Here is a 13761-nt window from a genome sequence, read left to right as displayed (position 1 = left end):
TGTAAAATCCTCAGTGATAATTTAACTCAAGAGTGTGAATAATTGAACCAAATGGCCACCTACGGGTCCATTTGGTTCCATTTGGTTCCATTTGTACACTCTCAGAGTTAAACGAACACTGAGGATTGTACTGGGTGCTGTGGTTGTGCTCACCTGCCAAAATCACAGAGTTTGAGCACAGCAGTCTCTGGATCCAGCAGCAGGTTCTGAGGTTTGATGTCCCGATGGCAGATCCCAAATGAATGGATGTAGGCCAGACTCCTGAACAGCTGGTACATGTACAACTACACACAAACACACACACACATGCATATAAATGTTACAATCACATGTGCAAAGCTGGGTTTACCCTGCAATTTTTTGGTAGCAAAGGTAATTAGGGGTAATTTTCATTTTGATTGGCACCATTTTGGTCCCATTTTTGGCAGTAGCACACAAACAATCCTGCAGAATCTTTAACACGGACAGTGAGCTTTTATGATTAATTTATTTAATTCCGTAGCAGAGCCGCTACCAGAGAATGAGCCATTAATGGTTCCATTGATATAAATGCACTACTTAACAACAGATTACGGATGTATGAAAAGTACAAGTAGAGAGGACACCCTTACCTTGACATAGACCATAGGCAGGGTCTGTTTGGCTCGGCTGTAGTGTCTGGCCACTCTGTAGACCGTCTCAGGAACGTAGTCCAGAACCAGGTTCAGATATACCTCATCTTTCTGTTGGAGAGATGAACATGGGGAGGTTAGAACTTGTAATGCTCGTAAACATGCACACACTTATGCAGCACATACAGCACATACAGAAAGCATTCAGGAGGAAGAAGGAAAAAAGGATATTAAAGGGGAAAAAGGGACAATCAAGGAATTTTAAAAGAAATACAGTATATAGTGTGTAAAATAGCAAAGGAGTTCAATTGCTATTAACACACAATCAGTCCATTTGTTTATACCTAGGAATCTGACAATCAACTGTCCTCTCTCCTGGTCCCTTGTGACTGTGAGCCAACAGCCAATTTGTATCTCGTCTTGACCATCATAACTGAGGTCCATTGTATATAGGGAGTCTACCCCCTCCCTCCCCCTAAAGAGGGGAGGAAATGCACTCATCGCTGCCGTCTGCGGGCTGCAGACACTGATATCATCTCCTCTCCACTTCCTGGATGAACAAGGGGCGGCAACGTAGGGCCAGGCCACGCACGTTTTGATCCAGACCGTACCAGTGACCCTTACAGGATGCAGTGTCCGCCCCTTCCCCCACCCAGCCCTATGTTATTCTAGTATTTCCTCTTCCTGCGATGGTGAATGGACGAGGCATGTCATCAAGTGGTGGTTGTGAAACCATTGTTCCTGGTCTAATGGGCAGAGACTTGGAATGGGAGTAGGCACGTTATCTGGATGGCAGTAGGTTCAGAAGCAATTGTATTCAGTAGGGGACCCACAGCATTCATTTAGGCAATCAATCAGCCAGGCACCCTGGCTGATTGACGCCATAACATACTACGTTGAAGTGGCTGTTTCAACCGAAGTACCTTACAGGACCAAGTATACAGAGTCTTCCCAGAGGGAATCAAATAGTCTGACTAGCAGCTGCATTACAACGCGCTCTCTAAGCTGTAAAAGAGCTAAACGCACTCTTGTCAATTACACTTGCCGCAGATATAGGCCCGAGAGCCATTTTGGGACCTGAACCACAGTTTAAAACCGACCATTTATGTTCCTGACCCATAATTTCCGAAATGCTGCCTTAAGGTAATAGCAAGACTGCAAAATCACCATCTCCTCTCCCCACTCACCCATTCCCTCCAACTCGGCACATTTCTTTTGTGCCGTCCACTCTACAGTAGTTTGGTGAATGAGGGTCCATGTCCTTATCTCTCCTGTTCACTCACCTCCTCTCACCTCTCATATGCTGGCTATCTAAACCAGACATGCAGTCTAAGCAGCAGCATGTGGACGGTAGCTACAGTAAGTGCAGATCTTGGTAACTAGATATTCAAATTTATCCCCCCCGGACAGGTACGCTTTTGCAGGCTCAACTATGCCCTGACTCCTGACTTCTGGAAATAGCCAATCTGCGACGACACCGGCACGCAACCAAGTACAAATAAGGCATAACACTTACAGAACTAGCCATAACTGTATGTATACCACATAGTATTGTATACAGACAAAAATACACACACACACACATGAATTCAATAGAGTATGACAAGACGCCGTTCCATTCCTTCAGTAGCTCACAGATTACATTCCCACGTTTCATCTCTCATTTCCTCATCTTTTACTCTCTGCCACCTGATGCCTCCCAGCCACCACGTGTCTCATTGATAACATTTTGGACATGGACATAAAGAGCCTCCTCCAGCTCCCGCTAGCGCCGTCGATGCTATATTTAGCCACGCAACAGCGATGACTCACTTCCTGCCTCACTACAAAGCCACTTCCTCGGCTCACTCCCAGCTGGTTCGGCAGGCAGGGAAGCTCATTGGCTCCTCCCTCGCTCCCTGCCGTCACCTAATTGGCTCACAAGACGGCTTGCACCTGAATGACTGGCTAAACAATATATCTTGAGACTACTCCTGCAAGTTGTCATATTGAACGGAGGGCCTCGGGCAGTGTGTGCAGTGTGCACCACATGCATATGTAACCGATATCTCTCTCTGAGAGAGAGTGTGTGTGTGTGTGTGTGTGTGTGTGTGTGTGTGTGTGTGTGTGTGTGTGTGTGTGTGTGTGTGTGTGTGTGTGTGTGTGTGTGTGTGTGTGTGTGTGTGTGTGTGTGTGTGTGTGTGTGTGTGTGTGTATCTGCCCCTCTGGGCAATCATACTCTCCACATTACATAAGTCAGCACTTTATATAATACATACTTTACTCTACACAATATGGGATTTTTTACTGAGGAATCCATGTGTGCATGTGTGAGAGAAAGCCCGGGGGAGGGACTAATCCTGAGCAAAAGGTCTTTTGCAGCATAAACATTCTAAGTCAGTGCTGCATCTACACAGTAAAATGTTGAGTGTTCATTTAACCCTTAAAGTGTTGACATATACGTGTCCTTTTTTTTGCACTTTCAGAGTTAAATTGACTCTAAAGATTTGTCTGTGTAGGAGCAGTCTAATGCTGAATTGATACACTCCGTTGTACAATGGTTTCACGCAGCGTAAATAAGCAGGCTATTTTCGGCATGTGACGAGTATAGATGAGGCTTCATAAATGCCTACACGGAGCAGCCATTGTATACTGTGTGATGAGAGGTTGCGTAAGGCGGTGGCACTGCACACTGACAAGAGACTCGCACCCTTCGCTCACGGTCCCTTGGCACGTCCCCCTGGCAGCCCTGGCACATGATGCCCAGCTTATTACCCATACCCAGAGGAATGCCCTGTCCAAGCTCTGAGCCACAGTCTTTAACCACTTTCAACCTGTCGTCCTATTTTGGGCATGTCATTATAGTAGAAGTTCTAGAATCTTCCAAAGAATTTACAAAAATGTCTACCATTTCTATACATTTTCCAAAAGTGAAAATAGAAGTTCCCAAACCGTCGCATTGTGTCTTTAAGTGGTTAAGACTTTTCTTTTATACTTGAAATGAAATGTGTGCGGACGAGTGTGTGTAAGCACACGTGAGTGGTTGCAATTTCAGAGGGGATAATGGGCAGGGGGGGGGGTAGCATTATATCATTACATGCATCCACTGGGTAAACAGATTTTTCAACAGCGCATGACACCCCTCTCTCCTTGTCAAATTGCCTTGCCGTGCGTGGACCAGTGGCCTCCTGTTTGATCAGTATTGTGCAAGTGGTCGAAAAGCGAACGCGGCAGAACGTGGTCCTCTGGCGGTCGACCCGCCAGCTATTACATAACACTAGCTCTCTAAGCTAACATGCTAGCAGCCGGTGGTAGCCCTCCTAGCCACGCTCTCTTTAACTCTTTAACTCATTTCTGTACCTTACGAGTTAAATTAACACTGCAGACTTTTTAAAACCTAACCCGACCTCCAAACAACTTCTGAGAAACAAAGTGCTTTTTCTTCTCCCTGTCCATTCGTCTCCCTTTCTCATGCTCCTTTATACTCGACTTCTACCATCTTTCCTCGATCTTTCGACAACCCCCCCTCTACGGTGATCCCGAGGTTGTAGACCAACATACCAACCACACCATGCCAGTCTCCACAATTAGACTAGGGTAGGAGACAGAAGAGAGGGAGGGGGAAGGGGGCGACAGATATGGATATATGCGTCGGCCATGGGAGAGGGGAGGGAGGGTGCAGCTCAGCTGGGCAGGCACAGGTCGGTTTACTGGGGTTGCTCTGTCTGTGTGTGTCAGCGCACCAAGAACCCAATGTGATTCCAAGAGGTCAGGTCGTCTGGCACGTGGTGTTACAGGATCAGGGGGGACTGGTGGAAGAAGGTGGGGGGGGGGGGATCACGGAGTGCTCACTAGGAACGACAACCGCCACCTATAATTAGCTGATGCCCTTTGGTCAGCAAAACCCACCCCTCTCTCCCCCATCCTGTCCCATCTTCACCCATGGGACCCCCAACCCCCACCTGACCCCATTCCCCACCTTCAACCTCATCCATGATCCAGGCCGGCTGGGCCTTTGGCAACAGAGTGTAGTTGTGCATCGTGGAAAGATTCCTGCCTGCAGAATCATGGATATGGACTTAACCGTGTGTGTGTGTGTGTGTGTGTGTGTGTGTGTGTGTGTGTGTGTGTGTGTCTATATTTGACACACACAGCCTGAGACTGCGTGCCCGGTTTGTCAGCCAGTTGAATGACATAGTCCAGCCTTGTAGTCTCCAGGGGGCTTCTGCTGGCTCGTGAGCACAGATATAAATTAGAAGGCCTAACAGGGCCGGGCCACATGCACAGAAACAGACATTGCCTTAGTTCAGCTCGTAGGAACAGAGAGACAGACAAACAGGCACATAGCATCACTGACGAGCCGGAAAGCACAGCCTGACAGACACGCACGCGATGTGGTTCGGCAGACAGATAACAGACGAGCAAATAATTCAAAGTACCAAACAGGGCAGATGAACAGGGAAACAGGCAGGAGAATAACGTTAACCACCCAACTGACCTTATCTCCACTGGAGTAGAAGAAATATCGCAGGCGGACAATATTGCAATGATCCAACTTCCTCATGATCTGAAGCTCACGGTTCTGAAAGGAGACAGACACAGAGGCACAGAGACAAAAGCGGTGAGATGGTTGAATGTTAAGATTTCAGACCGATAATCGACTTTGAGTGAATGAGAAGGTTGCAATCCATCTCTGTGGAAAAAGTATAGACGAGAGAGAACAGGACCTTTTGTGGAGATCAAACGTGTGACGTTTGCATTTCAGGACAGTCTCTATCAACGCCTAGCTCAACTGCCCCCACATAAGGACACCATAAGTGCAGTTACAGTAGTAGTACATGTGTTTTCACAACCTCACACGCTGTGCTCCTGAACAGGAAAAAGAGCAGGCATGTGTGTGTTGTGTAGACAAATGTTTACAGCGTGTGAGCAATGTAAAAGCTTTGCACCATCCGTTCACATTCTGCATATAATGTCTGTGTGTGTGTGTGAGTGAATACTTGATCCTCAGTGGGGATGCAAATTTGAGTGTTACATAAAGATTCATAAGCAGCTCTCTCTCCCTCCTTTCCTGTATCTTTCTTAAGAGCCACAGTGCCTGTTGACTTGGACCAAAGTGCTTGTGTTACGGCTGGAGGGTATGTTTTCTGCTGTGTGAAGAAGAGGGAGGCAAAATATATAGACACAGGGAGAGAAAGAGAGAGAGAGCCTTGCAGTGGCTGGTTGACTGATGGACTGGTTGACAGATCAGCAAAGTGACTGGTTGACTGATCGACCAACTAGGCCGACTTACTGAGCGATTTGTGCTGCTGACTGCCTGTGTTGACTAAACGATCGTACGACAAAGTAAAAATGTGGCTTTCGAGGCAGATATGCTGAAATTTCATGTGGATTCTAATCCACTTTTAGCCACAGCAGGCCTGAGACTGTGAATGAGCCGCCTGTCCGACCTACAAATAATCGTACAAATAATTGCGATGAACAACTTAATTGTGTCTTGTGTCTTGCAATTAACGATTTTATTGTGTTTGGCCATTGAACACGTTTGGTTTTTAGGCTTCATAATCACAAATTGCACAGGGCAGACATGACAAACGACTCAAATATACAGAGATATTACCGACGCATTTAATAATAATATACTTTCAAGAAAAAGTCAAATAGCGGAAATAGCTGATCTGCTATTTCTGGAAAACGTTTGAAAATGTATGAAAATTTTTCAACATGGAAACAATTATGACGTTTACGCAAAATAATTGTGATCATCTCAAATAATTGAGATTACGTAATAATTGAGACAGGCCTAGGCGGCAGCAAACAAGAGTGTCTGCTAGAGACAATCTCACTGGGGCTAATTCACTTATAGGCAGACGCAAATGGTTCCCACAGTCCCCCCCCTCTCCTTTTTCCGTCTCCTACCCCCACCCCCACCCCACGGGCACCATAAAGTTACATCATCCTCCACTGTGGTTTCCTGTAGACTGTGCGCGTGTCATAGACCTGAGTCGGAGTCGCACCACCGTGGACTGCAGGCAACGCCCTCTTCTCTTCCTCACAGTGGGTTAGTGTGTGTGTGTGTGTGTGTGTGTGTGTGTGTGTGTGTGTGTGTGTGTGTGTGTGTGTGCGCTGGTACCATATGGAGGAGGAGCAGACAGGCTGTTCAGCGCCCAGCACAGCTCCAGTTCTACTGCAGTTATTCCTGCTGACCTGTCACCCACCACCAGTCCAGCGCGTCAGCAGTCGACAGAGTTAAGAGTGAGAGAAAAGCACTGAGAGAGACAGGAGTGAAAGTGAGAGACAGCAGCACGCCTCGCTCTGGCACAGGGCCGCTTCATGCGTCTCGTATCACCGATGGTCAATGTCTTGTCCAACGACTAGCCCACAAGAGCAGGCAAGCGAACAGATCACATGGGTGCCTGTCTGGTTGTTCAACCAGTTACTGCACTGACCACAAGCTCCTTGTGAGTTGCGAGGACCAGGGTTTTAATCCGATTCCCAGCGAAGCATCATGTCCTCCTGCATGCATCCGACACTCTTCTATCCGAACAAAGCAGAAAATACTACAAAATAGATACAATTTACATTTTCTATAGAAAATAGCACATTACACAAAGAACCACCAACTAACTTTCAGATGTTCAAAACTGGATTCATTGGAAATGTTATATGACAACTTCACAGTAATATACTTGTCGACAGTTGAGTGCAAGACCATAGACTAAAGTCTAAGTCAAAGTGGCTTAGACTCAGAACAAGTCGGAGTCTAAGCCACTAGCGGCGCGTCTCCCATGTGGATCCTTGGATTTCATGTGGCCAGTCTTATGGCGTCAGTCTATGATGATCACAAATCAATGACGTACAACTCCAAATTTTGGTTTCAGCCTGATCCGACCCCAAATGACTTGACTTCCATTATAAAATGTAATTTTAATATTTCAAAATAAATATATATAAAAAAACATGGAGGTACTGTCTTGGCCTAAGACATTTGGTGCTTGCTATCGGTCTAGTGGTTTGCAAGATTGGCTCCATGGTACTTACTGCAAATATTATAGTATCAAATGGCGCTTTCTACAAAAGTCTGCCAACAGATGACAGACTAATTAGACTTACCATTTGGTAATTTATTTTCCCTGAACAAGGATTCTGTGGTGAGGCTGAGGGCCCCTCCATTCACCCCCTCTAAAAACCACAGGCATGCGAGTCTGTTTGTGTGTGGCACTTTTAAATTATTTGCATATTAAGGGCTTACGATCTACAACCCACAAGCAAGACACAAAAGACTGCATCGCTAACCACTTTAACCCTTTTTGTAGATTGACTACTAAAAAGAAAAAGAACAGCACATTCTCTTCACCCAATACCGTCCAGTGACAGAATTAACACAGCAGATGTCACATTGTTCTACTTGAATAATAGATAGCAAATAATAGTGGACTGGACACAAACTATGGATCAATACTGTGTGTGTGTGCGTGTGCGTGTGTGTGTGTGTGTGTGTGTGTGTGTGTGTGTGTGTGTGTGTGTGGATGACAGCATCAATTCTTCTCTGGACTGATATATGATCCATCAGATGAGAGTGGAGGAGGACCTAACCCAGAATGCATGAGGACCAGCCGTGTTGTAAGCCCACCAACATCGACTCTCTCATGCGTATGTATGTACGTGCACACACACGCTCGCTCACGCTCTGAAGTCAGCTGCACTATAATGCAGAGCCTACTCACATGATTACCGTATATGACGGTGTGTGTGTGTGTGTGTGTGTGTGTGTGTGTGTGTGGGGGCATGCTCATATCACTGCCTGGAAGAGGTACTCTTCCACATTGGAGTGGTGTGGTTCTGGTTCTGTTTAAAAAGCTGCAGCCTCCAGGCCGTCTTCAGAGACAAAAACAAGCGCTGAATCAGACAGGAAGGCGAAAAAACGAAAACACTGAAAGGGGCGTGGCGGTGGGAGACTAGAGAAAATAGAACGCAGGTGTTTAGTGTGTGTGTGTGTGTGTGTGTGTGTGTGTGTGTGTGTGTGTGTGTGTGTGTGTGTGTGTGTGTGTGTGTGTGTGTGTGTGTGTGTGTGTGTGTGTGTGCGTGTGCGTGTGTGTGTAAACCATTCAACAGCACATGCCCGACAGTCATGTGAGGAGACTTAACGCTCATTCGACTCATTTGTCGTAACAACCCGTTCACAGGCGGAGAAGGCGCGAAAAGCAGGAGGTGGCAGCTATAAGGTCAGGTGGGGGAAGCGGGAGCACCAAAACCGCCGGTCTAACCGGAGGTTATGAGGAATGCTTTGTAGAGCTCAGCCTGTGATGATGTCATCATCTTATTACCCTCTGACAGGGTACGGCGCCTGCTAGCGTGTCATGGACTGTATCGTCAGTCGGAGCCAGATATGGGGGTTAGAGTAGAAGGCTTGTGTGCCGAGGTGCCACGTTGTCAGGCCGTGGCTTCCAGCGACGATACCGTTCTCTGCTCCCTAGACCACTGTTTGCTAAACAGTGGGTCGGTACCCATATGTGGGTCGTGGACCAGTAAATACCCAAAATCCCCAAAAAGATTTTCACAAGTTAAACAAATTCAACAATTTTTTCAAAATAATTCCTTCTTTTAAGAAGTAGTGAAAAAAGCAGATCTACAAGCTCACAACACGTCATATCACGACGTGCTATTTTCACTAGTTTGGGTCTCTGGGAAAATTTCTCTTTTGGGTACCGAGCAAAAAAGTTTGGGAACCACTAGTACTACTAGACCACAGTCAGCCTTCTGTTCCGCAATTAAACATTTTGGTGCCCTCGTCTGAACGTGCCACATTGGGTGGCAGATGCTCAAGCGAAAGTGTGGGTGTTCGATTCCACACCCACATTTGTGTTTCTGACGACTATACCATACTGGCTGGTTGTCTCCTGTCAGGAAGGATGTCAGAGTTGCCTTGTCTGAAATCCTGTTGGTTCAAGCACCACAACGGATTTAGGTATTAGGCGTTTACAGTCAGCTGTGGAAAAACTTGTGCTGATGAGCCTTAAAAGGTTAAAGCAACCAACTTGAACTCACCAGGTTTTAGCTAAACCGGTTAGCTATGCACAACAGGGACAAAGGCAGACGCAAGTGACATTAGTCAGCCACAACGACCATCTCCAGATGAGATATTAAACAGCTGTCCTTCAAACCTCAGTAGCCGCAGGTCTTTGTCACCATTTTATCATTCCGGTAAGGCTAGTTATCCAGTGAGCTGTCCTGGATAACTTGACCCAATTCTGAGTCTGTACGCGGCACAGTGGCCTCGTGGATATTGGGTAGAGGGGACAACCAGGAACTGCAATGATTTCATGGTCAGTCACTGCGTTAAGTGTCCCTTGAGCAAGGCAACAAACTCATTATGTAGCTATTATAGGTCACTCTGGATGAGAGCAACAGCCAAACTCTTCTATTGGTGATGTCATTTATGAGGCCAAAAACACTCAAGGCTAATAGGAATCTAAGCAGCTGCCCTCCATGCCAGGTACAGACCCAGGCCTTTTTCAAATCAGTGAGCTGTAAGGCTCTAGCGAAGAGAGCACTGTACCCCCGACCAGTTCAGCTGTCATCACAGCAGAGGGAACCGAGACAATGTCTCCACAGCCCAGCAACAACACGCCATCAATCACCTCCATTCAAATGCAGGGGAGCAGCAGCACTCTCAATGACGGTCTGCTGAGGAAATATTAAAGTTTCCATGGGGACAACAGAGCTGAATTTGACAAATGACTGAGTGGTTATGTGATCATGTATGCTTGTGTGTGGTAGAGAGATTTGGAGTGGACACCCCCCCAACCCCCTCCTTCTGCGCAATTCATTTGCAAGGGAACACACACACACACACGTTTAGAGCAATGTGTCAATCACGCGGCACTTTCAAGGTTTGTTTGGGTTGTCTGTCTCTATTCTCCTTTTCTTCCGAGAACACTGTTGACAAGGATCACCCCTTTCATGTCTCTTTCACAGATAATCGCACTCATTCATCTTTTCTTAGGGTGCATTGTTCTAAACAGTGACTGAGAGAGAGAGAGAGAGAGAGAGCGTAGTTTATTTTTGTGTGTGTGTCTGTGTGTGCGTGTGTGTGCGTGCGTTTACACTTATTAACACCACTTTTCTTTAGCCTTCATTGAACTGTAACGATTGTAAGTTTAAGCATGGGAATATGTATTGAACGAATCAATATTGACAGCGTAAATATGAGTCCGGCAGTGCATGCGTGTTTGTCTGTCTGTCCCTCACCTTAAACCTTTTGTCCTGCAGTACTTTCTTGATAGCCACCATTTCTCCGGAGTCACACAGTTTGGCCTGGTAGACCACGCCGAAGGAGCCGTTGCCGATCACCTTGGTGTCCGTGTAGCTCACCTCTTGTGGCCGGTCAGGGCCTTGGCCTGGGGTGGCCACTACTGTTGTGACCTTACTGCCATCCTTGTCCCCTGTTAAGACAAAAGAGGAAATTTGTGCGGTGTATATTATCTCGTCATTGCTGTTAAATGTATCAGGTCCTTCCATATGTACACCGGCATGTACAAAATGAGAAAATAAAGCAAGCCACCAACCAACCAATGTGGGAGGAGAGCGTGCAGATTCAACTTGTTGTGCTTGAGTGAATTAAATGTAGAAAGAAAAAGGTGATCCAAAAATAATAAATCGTAAAGAATTTAAAACTTGAGATGTGTTAGAAATGTGTGTACTGTAGGTTGGACCATGGGTTAGTGGTTTTTCATGAAGGAAAATCTCAAACAAAAAACATACAGTAGGGGAACCATGGGAGAGATCTAATGATTACCTGATCATACAAGTAATTGTTATTCCATAAACTTGAATTCTGGCCTTCAAAAAGGTATACATAAGTAGCGAAAATAGCCAATCTACAACTACAAATCACAGCACGTCACGAAGCTTTGTGAGCTTGTAGTTGTAGAATGTTCGCCTATAATGACATAAGGACACTAGGGTTCATGTGGTTAAGTGATTGTTTTATTCAGCCATGAGGATAGGTGCTTCAATCCAAAGTGACAATTCAGATAGGAAGTCTAGCCTACATGCCTACTTACTGTTCTAGTTGGAAATGAGTCAACTCAGCAACCTTGGGAAGATAACCGCCCACCATGTGCTACACATGGACAGCGTAACACCCAAGATTACGATTGGTGAAGTGTCATAATATGGTATGCCCTGTATGTCTGACGTACTTGCGAACTGGCTATAGATCTGGATCTATTCAACCCCCCATTATCTTCTCGTCTGTCAATTGGGAGCAAGGACCTACTCTCTTGGGCATCATGGAGAGGCCTTCTCCTATTTAAGAGGGGTTTATTTTATCCTGTGCTATTCTCTCTACAGTATGTATGCACGTGTGCAGTATCAGGGGTAAAGTCCATGTTAGCTGGAAGTTAAAGGATAACTAGCTAATAGACTGTCGCGTGCCACAGACGCATGCTGCCTGTACCGGGTTGCTGGACAAACTCCGCACCCAGCCCCCATAATCCCAGCCATACAGAGCCTCATGAACCCTGACCATGATGCATTGTCTGCTCCACTCAGTGAACCCTGTCAATGCTGCAAAAATCCTTAGCTCTCTCCCAGACTAATATGCCATATTAGCTTATCCTGCCGTTGCACAAGCTGTGTATTTGGATTACATATTAGCCAAAATGACAACCATATGACAACATGTAGGTTACATTTGGACTCCAAATCGGACATTATGTTATCAGCAGTAGTAGCGCCACATGCAGCTCCAGTTAAACAGCCCAAGTCAGCTGTTACTTAATTAGCATGTCATTTGGTAGATTATCAGCTATGGTCATATAAACAGCGGTGTCATGTGGAACGCTGCAGTGATAACGCGCTGTCATGCAGAGGACATTGACCAGACCACGATGCCTCCATCTATCTACATGTAGTCTCTCAAGCCAGACAACTCTTCCACGATCTTCGAATGCTACAGAGAGTCTGTAATTTTGCCTGTTTTATCATTTCCGTTCAGGAAACTCCGTTTTAAAATCTTTCAGATATTTTTTAGAATTTTTCTTTCTGCTAAGCGGCAAGCTAGCTAGGCTTTGACTAATTAAATTGACAAAAATGCAAAGGTTAAACGGAAGTGGGGGAGGCGGGGCATCCGCTTTATTTTCTGAAGATTTTCGGATGTATCTAGGGTTGGGAGTGATGTGATCATACCCCACTGACTCAGCAGTGTCCCAAGTGTGTGTTAAAAGTACGAAACGATCATGTTAAATACTCCTACACAGTGAAATAGTCTTAATCCAAAAACTAAACATTTAACCCCCCCCCCTCTGGCCATACTCTGTTAGGATATCATTCAGTGTGTGCACACACACGTGTAAGCTGTGTGTGTGACTTATGTGACCGATGCATTACCCAGTGGCTGCAGATGTGATTATGAGCCGAGGCAAGAGCAGAAGTCGGAGAAACCGAAAAGGTAGGGCTTTCACCAACTAGTCGACTAGTCGACTAGTATAACCACTAGTCGACTCTGTTGGTACTAGTCGAATAGTTGAAAAAAAAAAAAAAATATGCCATAGTAATGGCCCATCTTACTATTATTATTATCCTCCTGACTTTATTTTTTATGAAAAGGGGGTCAAAAGTATGCCCAATAAAAGCCTATTATTGGGCAATGGGGATCCTTGGAGACGCTGCTGTGGTGCTGTGCTGCTGTGCCAGAAGCGCTTCCCTTAAAACGCCATAAAAATAAGGGCAGGAGATAATAATAATAGTAATATAGTAGTAGGATGGCATTAAAACAATGCCCCCCCCCCTAAAAAAAAAAAAAAAAAAAAAAAGTGTAATTCTTTTTTTAATGTAAATTTCGACTAGTCGACTACTACTTGGTCAAATGAGTCGACTAGTAAAAATCATTAGTTGTGAATGCCCTACGAAAAGGCGTTCACGTTCTTCAGGACCGAGTTTAGAAAAAGGAGACGGAGAGGGGTTTCTGTGACCGTGACGGAAATAGACTTTCCTAGACAAAAAAGAGAGAGGAAATGACAAGAAATAGAGGAAAAAGAGACTGCCCACATACTCCAGCAGGATCATTTCTAAGACGCCTCTGCACTTCCTCAGTCTGTGAGAAATATCCATATACACACACACACAGACACACACGCACACACACACACCTTCGAGAGGGAGGGCT

General features: G+C 45.7%; 1 protein-coding gene across 3 annotated transcripts in view; it reads right to left on the bottom strand.

The window, feature by feature from the left end:
• The window catches only part of gsk3ba (glycogen synthase kinase 3 beta-a), a 31821-nt gene that overhangs the window by 9289 nt on the left and 8771 nt on the right, over positions 1 to 13761 (bottom strand). For all 3 annotated transcript variants that reach the window (XM_080412602.1, XM_080412604.1, XM_080412603.1), the window contains exons 2-5: positions 10842 to 11035; positions 5089 to 5172; positions 612 to 722; positions 154 to 284 (exon numbers count right to left, since the gene is read on the bottom strand). In XM_080412602.1, the coding sequence (XP_080268728.1) occupies positions 154 to 284; positions 612 to 722; positions 5089 to 5172; positions 10842 to 11035 (520 nt within the window). The remainder of the gene's footprint in view (positions 1 to 153; positions 285 to 611; positions 723 to 5088; positions 5173 to 10841; positions 11036 to 13761) is intronic.

Source organism: Gymnoscopelus braueri (assembly GCF_963280865.1).
Source record: "Gymnoscopelus braueri genome assembly, chromosome: 18".
NCBI classification, from domain to species: Eukaryota; Metazoa; Chordata; class Actinopteri; order Myctophiformes; family Myctophidae; genus Gymnoscopelus; species Gymnoscopelus braueri.
Note: the sequence above shows the minus strand (reverse complement) of the source record. Positions and strands in the feature narration are given on the sequence as shown.